Source organism: Thermobia domestica, chromosome 17 (assembly GCF_964235325.1).
Source record: "Thermobia domestica chromosome 17, izTheDome1.hap1.1, whole genome shotgun sequence".
In the NCBI taxonomy this organism is placed as follows: Eukaryota; Metazoa; Arthropoda; class Insecta; order Zygentoma; family Lepismatidae; genus Thermobia; species Thermobia domestica.
Genome location: NC_137470.1, coordinates 175,987,133 through 176,007,159, shown reverse-complemented (window position 1 = coordinate 176,007,159; position 20,027 = coordinate 175,987,133). Strand labels below are relative to the sequence as shown.

Sequence of the window (20,027 nt, the reverse complement as noted above, 5' to 3'; positions counted from 1 at the left end):
CTGTTATTACTTTTATTCCAGATAGGGAGATAATTGGTTAGAATCTTGTACCTAGAATAGTACCTTAGGTACTTTGATTAGTCAGTACCTGTACAGTACCTATCTTGGGTAGTACTTTGGCTATCTATTACCTGATACCTGTTACCGATACAAATTTGAGTCAGTGCCTTGTACCTGTACTAAGTTATAAGAAATCGTGCCTAACCCAATAGTGATTATCTTCTGCAGATATTTCTGCGACTGGGTTCTTCGGCGATTACACAACCCGGGAAAGTGGAGGTGGAAAGAACATAAAAGAAGAGAGCCCTCTCGTGGCTAAGCGGTTAGGGTACGCGCCTTTGGCGTGAGAGACCCGGGTTCGATTCCCGGCGCGAGCTCATGTGGTTCGGATTCCACGTTAATCAGTAGGTCCACGTCTCATATAGCCTCGCTGCTGAACGGGACGCTAAATTAAAATCAAATCAAAAATATAAAAGAAGAGATCCGTGTCCCCCAAATGATTTCCTGGATCCAACAAATGACCGACTTCTAAAACATTATCCTAAGATTACTTCGCTTCAGTTATTTAAAAATAACAAAGTGTACATATAATTAATAATTTACGGAAATTGCAGCTTCTTTAACCCAAATGAAAAAAAAAACTTGTGCTTCAATTATATCCAAATTTAAAGGAAAAGGTTTAGATAATGGAACTATATTATTGCATACCATTTATAATTTTTCGAGTGTGTAATTCTTCTTTAGATTTGTGTCAACATAAACTGCATAATAAACATATGGACTTTGAAAAATACTTTTTTTGACAGCAGATTACACAATTTATTTGACTTATTGACAGTTTGAAGACAAACCTTTTAACAAGGTACTATAAATACTGTCATAAAACAATGGTACTAAACTGCTTTATAAGTACTTTATATTTTTATATGCTATAACTAGTGTTTTAAAAAACATATTTTTTATTGGATGGAAAATTTGATGAAAAACGCTTTTATTTTGCTTTGCAGGGATTTTTTTTTTTTTTTTTTTTTTTTTTTTTGCTACTTGGTGTAAAACAGGAAGTGAGATATAGCTGTTAATAAAAAAATATGGTGTTTTTAAATCACGAATAACAAATAAATATTTTTGTCAGTAAATCTTAGTCTTATGTAGATAGGTTCTGTCAGCTACTGTCTGTTCCAAATAACATGTCAAAAGAGCAGTAGAAAATTGTTTTTGAAATAACATGTTTGATACTGTAAGGATGAGATGAAAAATTATGATTTAAAAAATGTCCATGCAATTACACAACGGCACTATGCTTTCGGAAGCTTGAAATCTCCCTGACTAGTAGCAGAAATTCTGACAATTCCGTAACTTTTATAGAAATTGCAAATTCCCTGTCTCTTCCAGGATATCTCGCTCACCTCGCCACCATGTATTGCAAGTAATACAAATTTCCTCATGAGAAAGAGTAACCAAAAGCTTCCTGTAGTTTATTTTTAACGCTGATCCTTTTTTTCTCATTTCATTTTGTTTAATCTTCCCTCATTTTTTTCATTTCTGGACTCGAAGGAGGGATCCTGACCCCCTAAACCCCCCTTGGCTACATGGTTGTTACCGAGCTTGAGATAAGTTCGACTGTGGTCTTATTTACGAATGGGTTCAACTATATTTGGTAAAATATTGGAAATGGGTACTCCTCTTATTCGAGAAAAGGATACAAATATGAAAGATGCAGTATCTCGCGAGCAGAGGTTCTTTGACACTTTGCATTATCTTGCGTGCGGAAACACGTACGAGGACTTAAATTTGAAACAACCATTGCACCCCAGACGCTTGGACAAATTATTATAGAAACGTGTGAGGCCGCATTTTTCAGATTCCTGTTTTTATAATCTTCACTCTTTACCTTCCACAGTTCAGGTAAATTTCGATACAGTTCAATAAATTCTTGCCAGAATTCTTGAATCCTATTCATTAACGCCACAGCGCGAGAAATAATCGTTTCTACATAAGGTCTCCTACTTATAGGACCCATACACGGTCCACGGTTTGTGCAAACAATTTGACCGTGTATGGTGCTGTGTGAACTGTTTGCGCAAACATTTGTGCAAACTTTTTCCACATCGAACTCGTTCAAAAATTGTTTACACAAACATGATGTTTGCGCAAACACGTGGACCGTGTATGTGCATGGTTGTGCAAACACGAGCTTTATTTCCGAGTAAGAGGCCTAGTGTACAGACGCTTATTTCTTGCGCTATAGCGTCAATGAATAGGAATCAACAATTCTGGAGAGTTTTTATTGAACTTTATCGAAATTTACCTGAACTGTGGAAGGTAAAGAGTGAAGATTATAAAAACAGGAATCTGAAAAATGCGGCGTATGAGAAATTGGTGGCTAAAATGAAGAAAATAGAGTAGAAGGCGGATAGATAGTCAGTGAGGAATACAATCAATTTTCCAGTATTTCACCACATGTAGTTGAATCCATTCGTAAATAATTTTTATAGTCCACAGTCGAACTTATCTCAAGTTCGGATATTACCTAAGTAAATTTTGATGATTAAACTTAGACCGTTTCTTGAACCACTCTTTCATCCACATCCTCTTCTTCTGTTTTGGTTTCGCAGGTCTTTCCGCTTCCAAAGCACAAGCAATTACTATCGCTAAACGAGCTGCTTCAGTGGACATGTTTACGCGATCAAACTCAAAATTGAACTGAAATTTGTTCAAACAGTTGAACCGTGTATGGCCGAATGTTTGCGCAAACACAGTGTTTGCACAAACATGATGTTTGCACAAACCGTGGATCATCTATGGGCCTCTTTAGAAATAAACCTCGTGTTTGCACAAACATGCCCATACACAGTCCACGTGATTGCGCAAACATCATGTTCGTGTAAACAATTTTCGAACGAGTTCGATGTGGAAAATGTTTGCACAAACGTTTGCGCAAACAGTTCATACAGCTCCATACACGGTTAAACTGTTTGCACAAACCGTGGACCGTGTATGAACCCTATAAGAGATGAATCCTAAGTTTTCGGAAACGCAACCATTGCACGTACTGAATAAAGTGTGTAACGCAGTGGTTTCCATTTCATGAATTTTTGGTGATTGTATGCATTTACACATTATTCACAGATATAGCAGTCTTTTTTGTAATTAGAGCTCAGATATTTGCTATAATTACGACTCGCTCTTTAAAAAATACGATAAACTAAAAACGCGTAAAAAATGCTTGTCATAAACGTGAAAAATGCACTGAAAGAGCCTTAAAATATATTATGACGTCAAATATTATTCTAAAATATGCTATTTTCACTGTACCTTAGCTGAGATTTACTACAAATATTTGAATTAAAGTACGTCAAAATAAGTTTGAATTAAAGTACGTCTCCTTGCAACGTAAAATTATACCTACGCAATACTTTTATGATATGTTTGATACAGCGAAACAAAATTATAGGTTCACACGAGAGGTCATTGTTGAACTGTAGTGCAGTTTTTATATAGTGCGAATGTTATATCGACTTGTGGAAAAACAATAGGGACACTGTAGTCGCGTTCTTCTTCTTCTTCTTTTTCTTAATAATAATAATAATAATAATAATAATAATAAACTGAAAAATGTGCAGAAAAGTTCTAAAAAGGCAAACAGCAAGAATGCCAAAAATACTTTTTTAGGATGAAAGTCAAGAGCGTTATTTTTCTCATTATATGGACAGCTAATGTATTTTGTTTGATCTTGCATCGTTTGGCCTAATCCTCGTTTCGCCTAACCAATTATCTGACACTTTGATGACAGATAAAAGATAAGCTTTATGTCCGCCATTTTAGGCGAAATAAGGATACTCGTTTGGCCTAATCCTCGTTTTGCCTAAAATGGTGGACTATAAAAAAAATCGTGGAGATAAAACTGGAGGGAAATTTTTCGAAAAAAAATATTCCCTACTATGTGAAGAACTGAGAAATACAAATTAGTTTTCCCATAACTAATTTGTAATAGGACTATTTGCTTTCGGAAAAATGTTTCGACAATTATACAGTTACTTTTCCGTTCCATTTTGAGAATATTATTGCACCCACAGGGTGTATAGTGACTATATTTGAGATGAGAGAAACACAAAAAGTTACACCTGTTATTAATTTTGTTTAAAGGTGAGTGCTGTTCAAAAGTAACTTTTAGTTTGCAGTTTGTTTCAAAATATATGATATTGTCAAATGGTACTGCTAATCGGTACGTTAAAGGAAATATAGTTTGTGTGTTTCTTCTTATGTAGGTGCAAAAATTATTTTATTGTAAATTTTGCTGATCTTTCAGACGATTTCGTTTCAGTTTCAACGGTTTTTTTTTTTTTTTTTTTGAAACTGTTAATGCATTATAAGAGATCCGATTGTGATTCTATTGTAATTACAATTCGTATGAAATTTGTAACTATTTCGAGCTAGATCTGACAAAAGATCCCTAAATTTGCTCATAACTTAACAATGGACAATTGTGATCGCAATGAGTGATTTGTGACAAATCGCTCCGCTGACAAATTGCTCTTTGAATAATTCCACAATTCAGACATCTCAATGTGTTACTGACAAAGAAAGAAGAAAAATATATTTCATTTCTTATTATTACTTTTGAAATTACAACTTTTGAGCTGAATTTCCACTCGTTTCACATACTACCTCGAATGTCCATAGCATAAGTTTCTGAGATGCACAATGAGATTGAAATCCGGGCTTCTCGGTGGTTGTTTCAGCAGGAAGAAGTTGAATGCTCCTCCAAACAGATGGTGGTCAACCGGGATCTGTTACGAGGGTGGTTGTCCTGCTGGTACACTCCATTTCCACTCGTATGACAGAAATAAAGATGTAGTTGACTCTGGCGATCTTCGTACTTCGATACAATACAGGTCAATAGTAGGTACCAAAGGTCCAAAACATTGCTTACAGAAAAACACTATAAATCAACATGGTCTCCGTTATCTTGTACAATTCCAACCTGACATGATTTCGTTGGGCTGGCACCAAATTATAGATCACTATCGGCGTGATGAGTTTGAAATCGAGACTCATCACACCAGTGTTTGTTGGTTAAAAAAAAAAAAGGTTTAAACCAAAAACCGAAAAATGTTCGTAAAAATATAATTGTTCGTAAGATCCTGATGAACACACATTTATGGGTTATCACGTTTCACTCCCGTATATTATTCGTATTATATTCAGACCTAAATTTCCCATTCATTACTCAAAAAGATTATACTACAAAAGCAACTTTTGTAATTTTTTTTATAAGTGTATTAATGCTTCTTTTGTGATTTTTTTATAGTTTATTATTATTGTTATGCAATTTCAATCAAAGGAAAATTCTAAATATTGTTTCGTTTTAATAATGTTTACTATTGATAAAAAAAATACATCGAAATGCTCTAGTTTTTTGGGGAGAGGAGGGTTCATACAAATCTCACGAGAGGCATTTATTGAAATTAGAAGTATCTTTGGTATTTATTTATGTATAAATGGGTCAAATAATGGACTCAAATAATTCGTATCTTTATTCACTTTTCTTACAGATATGCAAATTAAGTCTATTTCTTCTTCTTCTCGTTGTATTTCTCTATCTTGGACTAATAAAAGTCGTAATTAACTAACTTGGACTAAATTAGTCTGTACTCTGCAGCATTTTGAAATTGTTCATATGTAATCCTGTATAGTGGTTTCACTTGTTAACTATTTATCTTTTTGTCCTTCTGAAATGACTCTTGACAGTTACATTAACACGTACCTAAAGATCAGCACAACATATTTTTTACCAGGAATCCTTCATGAGTGAGTCGGCAGACATATCGCATTTGTGGACAATTAGTCCCGGTTTTGAGTTCAAATGGAGGACAATTTCTCTCGGATGTAAGTCGAGAAGCGGTTTGATTCCGCTTTAAGCTTATGTGACCTCTTCCAGCATAACCCGGTTGTTGCATAATACCAAGATGAAACAAACTTATTTCTCTCCATATGTGATATAAATACATACAGCAAATTGTTTAAACAAAAGCCTGGTTTAAACTCAAAAAATACCGGGTTTAAACAAAAAAGGGTTTATTGTATTTTTTTTTAAAAAACATGGTTTTTGCCAACCCTGCATCGCACCATGCTACTCGTTTTTATGGTCCAGTCACAGCATTCTGTTGCCAGTGTAAAACATTAACCGTAGTGACGGCTTGTGAAGTCCATACGATGAAGCGAACGTTGTCTACTAACTATCCAGCTGAACCCCTTTATTCAGTTGGGTTTCCGTCTTGGCTAAGGTTTACTGGTGTTCGGTGCACTAAGCAAAGTTATGAAAACATTTATACCTTGTTCTCTTACTTGTGAGTTTCTTTTTACATTGTTAAATTACTGTAGATTTCCAAATTATGCAGATTCAATATGAAACCGGAAATATATCTATAACTTACGGCAGGAATAGAGTGATAATGAGAGACATGCAACCTGTTTATCGGAAACTGAATTCTCATCAAAAACGACTTCTCATTATCTCTTACGATTTTTAATATTTAGGAATCAATATTGAAACCGAAAGTTGTACCAGTTCTTACTTTAATAGAAGACTCAAGCTGAGATGAAATCTATTCTTAAGATTTGGAATCCATACCATAAATCGTTTGGATCGTTATAGAACGTGTCGATATATATACGATATATGAGTAGACCAATGGCAAAACCCGTTAAATTCACTTAAAAAAAAATGAGATAGTGGTTACTCTGGAAGCCTTAGTTCGAAAGCTATTATTTCCAAATTGTATTCAGTAGAAAAAGCCATTTCAACTAGTTGAAAATTGAGATTGAAATATGTGTCAATTACCAAAACTTGTTAAATCCATCATAGATACAGATGCAAAACCAGTTAAATCCCTCTCCCATATTCAGTTTCATAAACTGTTATATCTCAAACCTGCAAATAACCTCATGAGAAAAGCAGAACCAAACCCGGTTAATTCCATATTTCAAACAATTTGAGGTTTCGTACTGTATAGATTAGTTTAGTAATCTGAATATTTATTGCAACACTTCGTAAATCATTCGAAATTTTATTTGGCAGAATTTGAAGTGTGTGCTTTCATTATTATTATTATTATTATTATTATTATTATTATTATTATTATTATTATTATTATTATTATTATTATTGGACTGAAAATTGAAGAAAAAGAAAATGAAATCTTTAGTTTTACGTCCACGGTTATGCCGGTTAGGCTAAAGAAAACGGTGATGATGAGAAATGAATGAAATGGTGGAATGAAGAAAGAGAAAGGAAACGGGAGAACCGCGAGAAAACCCACGATCACGGTGTTTGTCTACCACAAAATCCACATGGCGCAAGCTGGGATCGAACCAGAGACCCCAAGCACCGGAGGTGAACGCTCTACTACTGAGCCACCGCGCACCCTGGACTGAAAATGGAGATACTACACGTCTTTACCTAACTGTTTGTGAAACTTTTCTGTGCTTATTTGCTTTTCTTTAATAATTACTAGACAAATGCACGCAAAATCGAAAGAAAACGACACTCTAAGCAGCGATGATCATAATTTTGTTATCAGACAACACTAAAATTGTCTAGAAAACTTACAAGATACATGAAAAACTGGAAACGAAATGTAGCCAAAAAGACAAGGTGAGTGGACTATCTATGGTTAAAAGTCCTTTGTTTTGTACTTCAGGGTAACTCTTTATTTTGAACAGAACACTGTTGGATTAGGTTTTTCTCTAAACGGTCTCTTCAGCTTCAGCAGAACCTCTTTCTTAAAATGTCTCGTGTCAATTATCACTCAAAATTATAGCATGCTTCTGGTACAACATTTAAAAAATTTTGACGCTTATTTACCATTTCTGATTCTCTTTCTGCCACTGTTTTGCTCAAACTCAACATTTGCACATTTTGTTTTGCTATATTTCAAATTCATATATTGGGATGATTGGCAAATTAATATTCACCCTATATTAGTCCATAAAAGTTTACAAACTCTTCCAAAATATAGTCATTCAGTTTAGAAATGTGTGCGCATAGGTATAATTAACTCCGCTTATAGTTACGAAGGGTTTGGTGATTGAAAGCAGCTCAAAGCTCACGTTTTACAAAGAGGTTTTTGAGGAATAGAAAACCGAGAAAATGGTGATGCATCAGAGGACGACGACGACATGGATTTCCATTTAGTAGATGATGATGGAGAGAAGGTTACATAATTCAATTTTTTGCACATTTGGATCCATTGTTTTCAATTTAGAACAAAATTAATGTAGCATTTATGTATCCATATTCATTTGTGCCAATCTTGTGCAATGTATAATTAATAATACATCCCCCCTCAATATTTTAGTAGGCATAATACTGATTTCTGACTCCCTTTCTTTTTGATAGGTTTTGTATCTTGAGCCTCAACAAAAATGGCCGCTCGTCCAGATGCAAAAACTGTTATTTCCATTTACATACGCAATACCTGTTAAATCCAAACTATTTTCTTCAATAACGCAATTCACAGACTAGTGTGATTATACAGCTTTAGACAGACCAACACTCACATTATTCTTAATTTTTTAATGTTCTCTAGTTTCTAATGTTATTTTACAATTATGACGTGTTTAAACAGTTTTTCTCGATTTGTCACAAATTTTAAAATGTGAATTTAACGGGTTTTGCTATTGCCTACTCATATATATTCATATATATCCATGGTCCTAGTAAATACATAAAGGAGTTTTGGTAATCCTAACTCCTCGAAAATAGTTAATATAATATTAGTCTATATATTTTGCATTTCTTAATTCTTTATATACTAGGGAATTTTCTCTTATAGAATTTCCCTCTAGTTGAATTTCCACGATTTTTTTCTTATTGTCCGCCATTTTAGGCGTAACGAGGATTAGGCCAAACAAGGATCCTTTTTTCGCCTAAAATGGCGGACACAAATCTTATCATTTATCTGTCATAAAAGTGTCAGATAATTGGTTAGGCGAAACGAGGATTAGGCCAAACGTGGCGACACGATTTTGTTTTGTTCCCGACATATATATTTCTTTTGTATGAACTTACAAGTACGAGGAATGTCCTCAAGTAAGTGTAACATGCGTCATATTGTACAAAAAATTTACATGAGTAAAATAAAGTAATATTACCTTGTCATGATATTTACGTACTCCTCAATTGTATAACAAGAAGTTTCTAATAGAAATAATTTTAACTTTTGTCTGAACCTTTTCATATTTGCTTCATACTTTATATCAATAGGCAACATGTTGTACATCTTAACACCACCATAACTTACACTTTTTTGATACATTGCTGACCGGTGATTACACAAATGAAAATCATTCTTATTTCGCGTATTATGATTATGTACATCCTTATTTGTTACGAATGCCGATGAGTGTTCTTTCAAATACAAAAAGAGACGATACAAATATAAACTATCCAGAGGTAGTATATTGACCTCCTCAAACAAATGTCTACAAGAAAAATTCGGCTTCTTATCACAAAGTATTCTTATGGCTTTCTTCTGAATTTTGAAAACATTAAATCTCTGACTTGAATTTCCCCAGAACATGATACCATATTGCAAGATAGAGTTAAAACACGAATGGTACAAGGTTTTAGCTAATTTTAAATTTACCTTCTTTTTAATAATCCTTAGTGCATAACATATTCTATTTAATTTATTAATAACTGACTCTATATGAAATTCCCATGTCAGGTTATGATCTATAGTAAGACCTAAAAACGAACAGTGTGTTGTATAGTTAATTTTATTTTGGTTCAGATATAGGTTAGGGTATATTGGTTTACTGCACTTGTTATGAAAATTTATAGCAATGGATTTTTCAACATTAACAAAAAGATTATTGTTCTTCATCCAAAGAGATACTTCATTTAATGTTTGCCTAGCATTCTGTTCCAATAATTTTTCATTTTTTCCACTCACTAGCAGAGTGGTATCGTCAGCGAAAAGGGTAACATCTGCCGAAGATATGCTTTTCTCAAAATCATTAATATATAAAAGGAAGAGCAATGGCCCTAGAATAGATCCTTGTGGAATTCCATGTTTTATATATAATTCATCTGATAAATAGCTTTCTACAATGTTATTATTCTTATGCGTTATTTCTACGACCTGCCTACGATTTTTTAAGTACGAACCAAACCAGTCCCTTGCTTTACCACGTATTCCACAGTTCTCCAGTTTGTTCAAAAGTAAACTGTGTTGTACTGTATCGAAAGCTTTAGACAGATCAAGAAAGATTCCTATACAGTTTTCTTTCTTATCTACAATATTTCTTACTTTCTCAATGAAACTAAATATTGCCGTATTTGCAGATCGACCTTTAAGGAAGCCATGTTGTTTTGTTGAGATAACATTTTCTTTCAATATAAAATTAATTACCCTGTTATACATAATTTTTTCCAAAACTTTTCCAACGACAGGTAAGAGAGATATTGGTCTGTAGTTACTTCTGTTTTGTTTTTCACCTTTTTTAAACAAGGGCTTAACTTTCGCAATTTTTAACTTTTCTGGATACTCGCCATTTGTAAGTGATATATTTGCTAAATGACAAAGTGGCTTTGTCACCTGATTGAAACATCTTTTCAATAAATTATCTGAGATTTCATCAATTCCAGCTGTATTTTTGTTTTTGAGAGATTTTATTATATTTGCTATTTCATCTTCTGATACTGGCTGTAGAAAGATTGTTTTTTCACATTTATTTGAACTTTGTTTAAAATTATTTACAGTAACTACTTTGTGGCCATTCTGTTTACATTTATTTACTTTATCATCCATAATTTTTGCGACAACATTTATAAAAAAAATTATTAAATATTTCTGCTTTTTCCCTTGGGTCTGATACACTGTTCCCTTCATGTATTATTGTATCCACATATGGTGTCTCTTTGCCACCATTTAGTTCTTTATTTATAATGTTCCACATTGTTTTAGTTTTATTCGATGCATAAGCAAGTTTAAGTTGGTAGTAATTCCTTTTAGTCGTTCTAATTAGTTCCTTGTACGTTTTTTTATATTGTTTATAGTAGAACTTTGCACAACCTGTTTTAAAAACCTTACTAAGTTTATGTAAATTTATGTTTGTAGCACTTGCTTTTAGTACTTCAGGAGTAACCCATTGTCTCTTCTTCTGGGATTTTAACACGAGTTTCATTTTAGGAAAAGCTATATCAAAATAGTAAGCAAAAATTTTTATGAATTCATTATATATATCATTTGCGTTGTTTAATGAAAGTACACCTTCCCATGTTTCGTAACTAAGTAAATAATTGAAATAATTGATATTTTGATTACTGAATACCCTTGTAACTTTGAAAGTTCTTACACTATATTTCTTACACTTTTGAGTTACAGAGAAGCGTTTATCACATATTTCAGCAATCTGAGCTTCATGATCAGAAAATCCGGTACTAACGAGGATTAGGCCAAACGTGGCGACACGATTTTGTTTTGTTCCCGACATATATATATACATATGTGTGTGTGTGTGTGTGTATGTATATATACTTTCCCTAGTTATAATTAAATTATCTACCATTCTGCTACGGAGAATGTTGATTATGGGTTGTCAGAAAGTCTTCGGTATTATCTTGCAGGGGGCTGCTCTCACCCTTCTTTTCTCTTCGCATACTTTGAACAATTCGAACTGGCTCTTCTATGCGCCACGGCAATCGTGTCGTATGGATGGATTTGTTGGCTGATGGGCACTTGATGCTTCTATGTTCGAACCAAACAGGTTTTCAGCATTACTCCCTGCAAGCAAGTGTCAACTTCTCCCTCCCCCTGCCCGTTGCATTTCGAAGCAGATATATGCGAGCAAACAGGACAAAAGAGGTCTTCGCCGGGATTTCACAGATTCTCGTCCACACCACAATTTCCGCAGCACTCGCCCCACACAGAATAGTTTGTTTCACCCCCAAGTCCAAGACTTTCTCGTCAGCTGAGCCGTTGGCTTCAACGTGTAGAATGTACGGACTATTTCCTGACTCGGATTCTGACCATTGCGGCGATGCAAGGGATTTTGGCTTGAGAGAATCTGTCAATCTCGTGACGTATCTGCTACGTCAGTGGTAAAAGCCACGCAAATAACATCTCAAAAATCACGCCCTTTTTACCCCTGTTCCCCGGTTTTAAGTTTTCTCGCTTGTATGACGGAGCCTTAACTGATAGTTTGGATTTTGCTACACTATATGTAGTTCTCCAGACATAAGACGTACAAGAAAATTTTTCATTGAAATATAGTATAGTATAGCCAAACCCAAACTATTGGTTAACTTAGTATGATGTGCTTAGTCCGTTAAGAAAATGAAAACTCGACTTGGGGGTCTTTCAAAAATTTTGTGTTCCTGATCCAAAAATGCATTAAAAGATCCAATATATTTGAATCAAAAAATTTATTGTAGGTCTTATATCTGGAGAACTATATATATAGTAGTCAAACCAAAGCTATCCCTTAACTCAGTATAACGTGCTTATTCCATAAAAAATAAGAAAGCTTGATTTAGGGGCCGTTCAAAAGTTTTGTGGACCCTGATCCAAAAACCAATTATTTGTCAAGATCTCAACTTTTGATGTATTTTTGGATCATTCCTAAAATTCTTGACCAAGATCGCAATCTTCTGATCCATTGTTTTGGATTATACAGTAAAAGCTGTCAACTTGGCCACCTGCTTATCTTGGCCTGGTTCGTCTTGAACCTGCAATTTCCCACAAGACATTCGTTACTTATTACTCTGTAAGTTGTCCACCTGTCTATCTTGGAAGTTGGCCACTTTGAAGTAATGCTACCCTATGATGGTAATGATACCTGAAGTTCAGTGTATTCGTTGCAAATCACACAAAAAAAGCCTCTTTCGGAGGGAGACTTTCAATACACCGAACGAGTGAAGGTAGCGCTGTTAAAACTACTGGTAATCCACATTGGACACGATCAGAAATATAACCTTGGATGAATTTTGTCATTAACCTTTCAAATTATGGCTTTTTTGGGGTAAATTATAGACTTTCAGTCAAGCGACTGCAGCATCATCCCTATTTATCCTAGTATCACGATTTGTACCTCATTCTCTTTAAAATAGAACAGCATTTTAAACGTTTACATTTACATTTACATTTTCTCTCTCTGAGTGGAAACTTTTGAGAGAAATACTGATTTTTCTGAAAACAAATCTTCAAATTTTGAACCCCTCTGGTACCTCCTGTTTTAACGCACAGATCTCAAAATCAACTTAAAATAATAATTGGTGTATTAATGTATGTTCAAGATGTCAAGCTTCTATCTTGAATAGTAAAGGTGGAAAAGTATTTACCAATGAGTCCCACAATGCCCCAGATTACTCAAAAAGCCCCGGATGTAATATTAAATATTTCCTGAGGCATCCGTATTTATTCTAGAGTCATTGTTCGTACTATTTCTCTTAAAAATAGAACAGTTTTTCAAACAGTACCATTCGCATGTCTCCATCATGTATCTGTTGCGAGAAGATCGCGAAGAAAGGGATATTTTGTTTTAAAAATCCCTTTTTTTTTACCCATTTTCTCCTCCGGAACCCCTGTTTTAACGTTTTTACGCAGAGATCTAAAAACATCTGAAAAATATTAAGGATGTACTGAATGTGTGTGGAAAATTTCAATCTTCTAGGTGCAAGAGTAAGCCAGCCAAAAAATAATAAAAATAGTCATAACAAAAAATATTTTTAAAGTTATGACGTCATCACCCTTATGTATCGACGCATAAAGGCGTGAAACCGTACGTAACGTGTTCTACAATGCCTTCAGGACTGAGAAAAAAAACGAAGTAAAAATCTTTATGATACTTTTTAATCGACTAATGAAGACACCACGTTAGTTCCTGAAAATAGGCACTACAATTTGAAAGTGATTATGATCACTAAAGTTTATTCAAGGAACGTTCAGTACCTCATGTAAACAAATACACGTGGTGATTGTTTGATTTTATTGGTTAGAGAGCCTTAGAACACCCATGCGGCGGAAGAAAATAGTCCTTGCTTATAAGGCTCATTACCAGAATTCCTTAGAATTAGACAACAGCAAGAACACTTTATCTAAGAACTAAATTGAATTAATGCAATAAAAGAGAATACGCATGCATTGAAAGTGGTTTTGACCCAACTTTAGCGCGGATCACAGTTAACAATATGGTCACATGCGGGGAATAAGTAAAACATCTACAGGGTACAAGCATGTGCTTCTCGAAAGAAGCGCTGACCGATAGCCAATCATCCGATGACTGGCGGAGTAATACAATTCCGCAATGTTTACATCAGGATCAGAAGGTTCGTTGAATGAACTTTAGTGTTTCTAATAAGACATTGTTTTTTCTTTTTTTCCTGTTTGACACTGAGCATGGGGATCCTTTTGAATTAGGAATATTTAACATTTGTTGGAGGGTTTCATGTCCGAGAGAACCTGGCATGAGGCATCTTTCAGGGCAGTTTCAAGGTTTCTAAAGTCAAGTGCGCTAATAGTGTAAAGCTGTGTAATTTTTAGTGCACATTTTGACATTTTTTTAGAGTATAAATGCATGCATAATTTCAAACTTTTTTTTTTACGTTATAGAAATCGGAACCCTATTCGTAACCTTGAAGGATAAATTATTACAATTAAAATTTTATTTTATTATATTTCAGGGTTGACTAAAAGTCACTTTGCTACAAGGTTAAACATGGCAATTCCACGTGCATATAACGATGATAGTGACAGTGACACAAGTAGCGAGTCTTCACTCTCATTGTCCGAGAATTCCTTTAATTTGGATCTAGCCCTCGAACAAGCTCATAATGAAGTTAGTGGTTCCCTCACAGATGAGTTTGGTCCACAGGTTTCTGGTCAAAATGAAATGTCTTCTAGCGAAATTGAGGACGATTCTGACGTACAGTTTGTCTTATTTCCACATTTTTATGGGGAAGATTTGGATCTTGTGCCAGTTATGTCTATTAATCTAAATACTGGCCATTGTACTTTCCCAGCCATTATGGGTGAACCTAATATAGAAATTTATATGAATCCAGATGATCAAGCATATATGACAAATGATGATGATGATGATGAGGTTTTGGCAACCAATGATGATATGAATCAAGGTAGCACCAATGATAGCACTTCCCTCTCAGAAGAAACGCATGATACTCCCTCTGGTGATAAACCTGAAGAAGAAACCGCTAGCGCTCAGGGTATAAGCGTAGATGAAGATAATCTGGTTTCTTATGACCAGTCACCAAAGAAAATAAAGGATTCAGCTTCAGATAAGTCTAACACTGAAGACACACTGGATCAAAAGTCGTCAGATCAGAATGATGAGAGTCATGCTGATGGCAAAACTACTTCAAATACCAAAGATGACTCTTCAGATGAGACACCAGCTTCAACCTCGAGCAAAACCGCGATGGAAAATGCTCAAAAGGCACCAACTCAAGATCATTCAGGTACGGAGGTGTAAATGCTCCGTCGACAACTATTACATAACCACAAACAAAAAAATGCAACTGGTTGCGTGATGTTCACTGTTGAAAGGATTACTATTGGTACAGATGATATACGGTGCTTGTGATTACACCTTCTTAAAAGCCACACGATTCTATCTTTCAATAAACTGATAATATATGGAATTATTTTTACATTCATTATGTTTAACTGAGGATATGTCACTTTAGTTTTTTTCTATGCAGTATTGGTAACTCCTGGATATGAACAGTTAATTTTCGCTTACGTTTGTGTTGAACTGTTGGGGTATAAAGCTGAACTGAACTTACCTGAACTTAATATGTTGTAAAAAGCATTTTAAAATGTATTTTGTCAGTGTAAAATTGGGTTGCTATCATGTTAAGTACAAATATTTCCATATCAATACTATTACTCAAGCCTTCCAAGTTATATCAGTATGAGTATATTAACGTGTAAATCCACATGCACCTGTATATTGCAGTGTATGTATATATGTGTGTATTAGTACGTATGTGTACAGTATTATAAAGTTCCTGTTAACGTCTACAAACACATAGTTAGTGAAAGTTTTACAGGTGATGTTGCTTTAATTTTTGTATAAATTAGTTGAATGATAAGTTTTCACAGCAAGGTAATATTACTAGTGTTCTGTCTGTATAATTTTACTTTTTAAAGATATAAAAACATGGAGTGTTAAAAATATCGAAGTACCTTCATGAAAATTTATCGTCAAAAATGTGTTTTAGTGATAAATTAATTTTTCCTCTAAATTAAGATGGAAGCAGTGATAATTTCAGACATTTTTATCCATTCAGACATTTCAGATTCGTTTCTTCATATCGGTAATCTATTCCATTATTGGTTCTCTGTGTCAAGTTCTTCCTTAAACTTTTTTCAAGCCGGGGCCGTTGTGGCTCAGTGATACAGCATTTACTTCTGGTGCGTGGAGTCCTTGGTTCAATCCCAGCTCGCGCCAAGTGAGCATTGTGGTGGACGAACACGGTGTGCATGGGTTTGCTCGTGGTTCTCCCCTTTCCTCCCACTTTCTTCATTCCATCATTTCATTCATTTCTCATAATCACCGTCTCCTTTAGCCTAGCCGACATAACCGTGGGACGTAGAGCTCAAATATTTCATTTCAGTTTTTTCGAGCCTTATTAATTCCAAATTGCGTATCAAGTAACAATCCATACAATATCTTCATATTTGTATAATAGTCAAGATTCTTCAGATTTCTTCTGCTTCTGTTACTACTTAAGTAGATCAAAGTAAAAATAATGTGCATCTTGTTTACCAAGTTTCAATAAGGCACACAATAAATTAATTACAAAAAAAGTTATTAACTTCATGCATGAAAAATGCAAACTTGTCTTAGTTTGGTTGGTTAAAGATGTGAAAAACTGTTGTGTTAAAAGTATGTAGAACCTACACGAAAACTTGCTGTAAGTAATGGATTTCAGTGATAAGTTCCTTTTTCCAATCTTCTTAAACAAAAGTTGGTGAGAAACACAGAATTAATGGTAACTTCAAGACATTTATTTCCGTTTAGACATGACAAAAAAAATGTCAATCTGCTCGATTATTGAATAATGCAAAATAAATTGGAAATTATGTTATCTTCCTGCAAAATTTAGCACATATACTCTTCCTGCATTCAATTTTTTATTACCTTTCTTTTTCTTCTTCCTCCATACATGCAGCATACTTCTCCAACTTCATATCTCAAATACCTCAAAATTACTTCAGTTCGATTTTTGATCTACCTAAGTATACAAAACCACACTGGACACAAAAATTCTTAGAGAATCTTGTCCTTAGGAAATACCGATATTGGTTGCTTTAGCATTTATTTTTCTATCACAATTCTCGCGTCTTCCTTAACTTCTTCATCAAAGGAAATTATGCTCTTCTATTATTTAAGTAAGTTCAATTTTATAAGCCTTTTTAAGTTTCTTTTCGTTGGGAGTATTCTTGCTTCTTTCGATACGTCAGTTCTAATTTTAAATGTCTGCTAAAAGCGTGAGAACCAATTAAAAACAAACTTGAAAAATTGTATATTTTGAAGAGAAACTATACTTTATGGTATTTGAACTAAATTTTGTCCACGGAAAAGTATTTAATTCAAACGAAACACAGTGCAATTTTGATTTATTGTGCAAACAGTGTTGTTTAAAAATGTGATTTGATTAAATCAATTTTTTGTATAAAACCAACTAGAAATTAAATTTATGATTTGTGCATTAATTGATGAAAGTTAATTGTCGGTCAACATGATCAAAACTTAGAAAAAAATTCAATTGATTTTATAGAAACCATAAAAAAATCAAAACTTAGTATTTATGAAAATCAAAATACTAAAAACTGAAATTAAAATCATATTTGAATTAAGGGACGCAAAATCTTGATTTAAATTTGTAACTAAGTGTGTGTTTATAGATGACACCACAATCAAATGTTACTTGGGCAAAGTACTACAATTATCTTATTACCGAAATCCAATTTTAGTGCTAAACTTTCATTTTGATGCTACGAAATCTAAGGTGCTCTGGATGTATATGTCTAGGTATATGTAAAGAATTTTGAATCAGACTGTGGCATCTTTCTTCGCGTGTCAAACTGATTTTTTATGTGTGCTTACAGTCCTATCATCTGTAAAATTTACATATTATGACCATAAACAGTGCGTTGCTAACATACTAAGACATTGACATTTTAATCTCAATTAATTTCTCGTGTACGGGGATGAGTTCCACATTTTACTTATTGTTTCCTCTCGATTCAGTACTTTTAATATCTAATTAAACTTTGATATTTTTCCTGGTGATTTTCAACTCTTGATATGGTTGCTTTATTTGATTAATTATATGTTTCTATACATAGTGTGAACCAAAAGTAGGTGAGCAGTAAATGATAACATTTGTTAGTTGCCATTATAGTTTCTCTGAGTTTAGTTAAAAATTTTAACCCCTTGAATCCCGGCCCTACAGATAGAGTACAGGACCTCACGATCATGCCAACGGAGAGCATTAGGCAACAAATACCGCAAAAGGAATCTCCTCTTTATCCGGAACATAGTCTGACGAACTACAACCCTCCTGTTCCTCCATATTCTACTGCTTTTGTGATACAAAGTACACACATACAAAACCACAGTCTCATAAATAGCAGGGGTTCGTACTCTCAGCAACAGATGGCATAACGATCGTCCTTTGTTTAGCCGTTGGAACCAGGTACATCCGGTCCGTAGGTAATGGTGGTCAAGCGGTTAATATAACACAAACATCATTGTAATAATGAGAGACGTTATTACACTATAACCCTAACGCAAACTCTATTCCACCTACTTTTGGTTCACCCTGTACATTGTATTAGGTGAGTACGTTTGTGCAGTACCAAAAAGAAAGAAATTTAAAAAAAAAGTATTTTAAATTTGTAATGAACATATTTGTCCACTGTTTAGAATGTATTTTGCTTTGTTTTATATATTGTGCTGCAATTTCTTTCTTTCTTGTTTGTTTGTTTCTTTCTTTTTCTTTCTTTTTTCATTCTTTCTTTTCTTTTCTTTTTTTGAGTATTAATTTCAGTATACGTATGGAGAACATTTTTGTTTCAAAATTGAAATTGTGCCATTGTAATGTCTTATGTAAAGTTAATAAAAATTAAAAGCGTAGATTTTTTTGTTTATTTGTACTGTTCTTTACAAATACACATTCAAATATTGAGACTCAACCTAGAATACTTTATACCGGTAATCGAATCCAGACAGCAAAATGTGCCTACTAGACCAACTCAAAACGAACAAAAATCACCTGGGACAAAATTCCTGATTCTGGCTTATTCATAAATAAGGATATTCGCTTTTCAATTTCAGATTTTCTCATTATTTTAATATAAAAAGAACAACATTAAAGGACTATTTTGAAATCAGTTTTTTTTCTTTAAATCAGTAATTTCCGAGCAGCTTAGTTTAAATTTTAATTTTACAATTTTAATGTTAAATATCATTTCAGTTTATGTTTCGAAGTTAAATATTTTCGACATAATGCCAAGAACAATATAATCATATGTTTATTTAGTTATTTAGAATTGAAATAAATATGCAGAAGAGAAACTCTTAGGTCACAACGTGAGCATCAAAATTTGATTTAACATTTTATACATCATCATCATCATCATCATATTTAGTCTGCCATTATTGGGAGGTCACTTGCATCAGTTGAGAAGCTTCCATGCTCCACGGTCTTCCGCTAACCTCTTCGTTTTCGCGTACGATTTTTCAGTTGTGATATCGTCCATTAATTGTAGCCTCTTTTGCCCTCACCCTCTCTTTCGTGCCACTATACCCTCTAGCACGTCTCTCATTAGAGACTTCCTTCTTAGCCAATGTCCTTTCTTAGCCAACCAGATTCTCTTCGTCTTCTTAATAATATCTAAAATTATTATTTTCTACCCCAACAATTCTAAATCCCTCTCATTCGTCTTCCGCTCGACCCAGCTAATTCTCTCTAATCTTCTCCACATCCA

The 20,027-nt window shown here is 34.0% G+C and overlaps 1 protein-coding gene across 2 annotated transcripts in view; it reads left to right on the top strand.

Moving 5' to 3' along the window:
• Positions 1 to 18,949, top strand: part of LOC145673822 (uncharacterized) — a 44,590-nt gene extending 25,641 nt beyond the window's left edge. For both annotated transcript variants that reach the window (XM_081743596.1, XM_081743595.1), the window contains exon 2: positions 14,690 to 18,949. In XM_081743596.1, coding sequence (XP_081599722.1) covers positions 14,725 to 15,498 — 774 coding nt within the window. In that variant the 5' untranslated portion in view covers positions 14,690 to 14,724 and the 3' untranslated portion in view covers positions 15,499 to 18,949. The remainder of the gene's footprint in view (positions 1 to 14,689) is intronic.
• Positions 18,950 to 20,027: the final 1,078 nt, after the last annotated feature.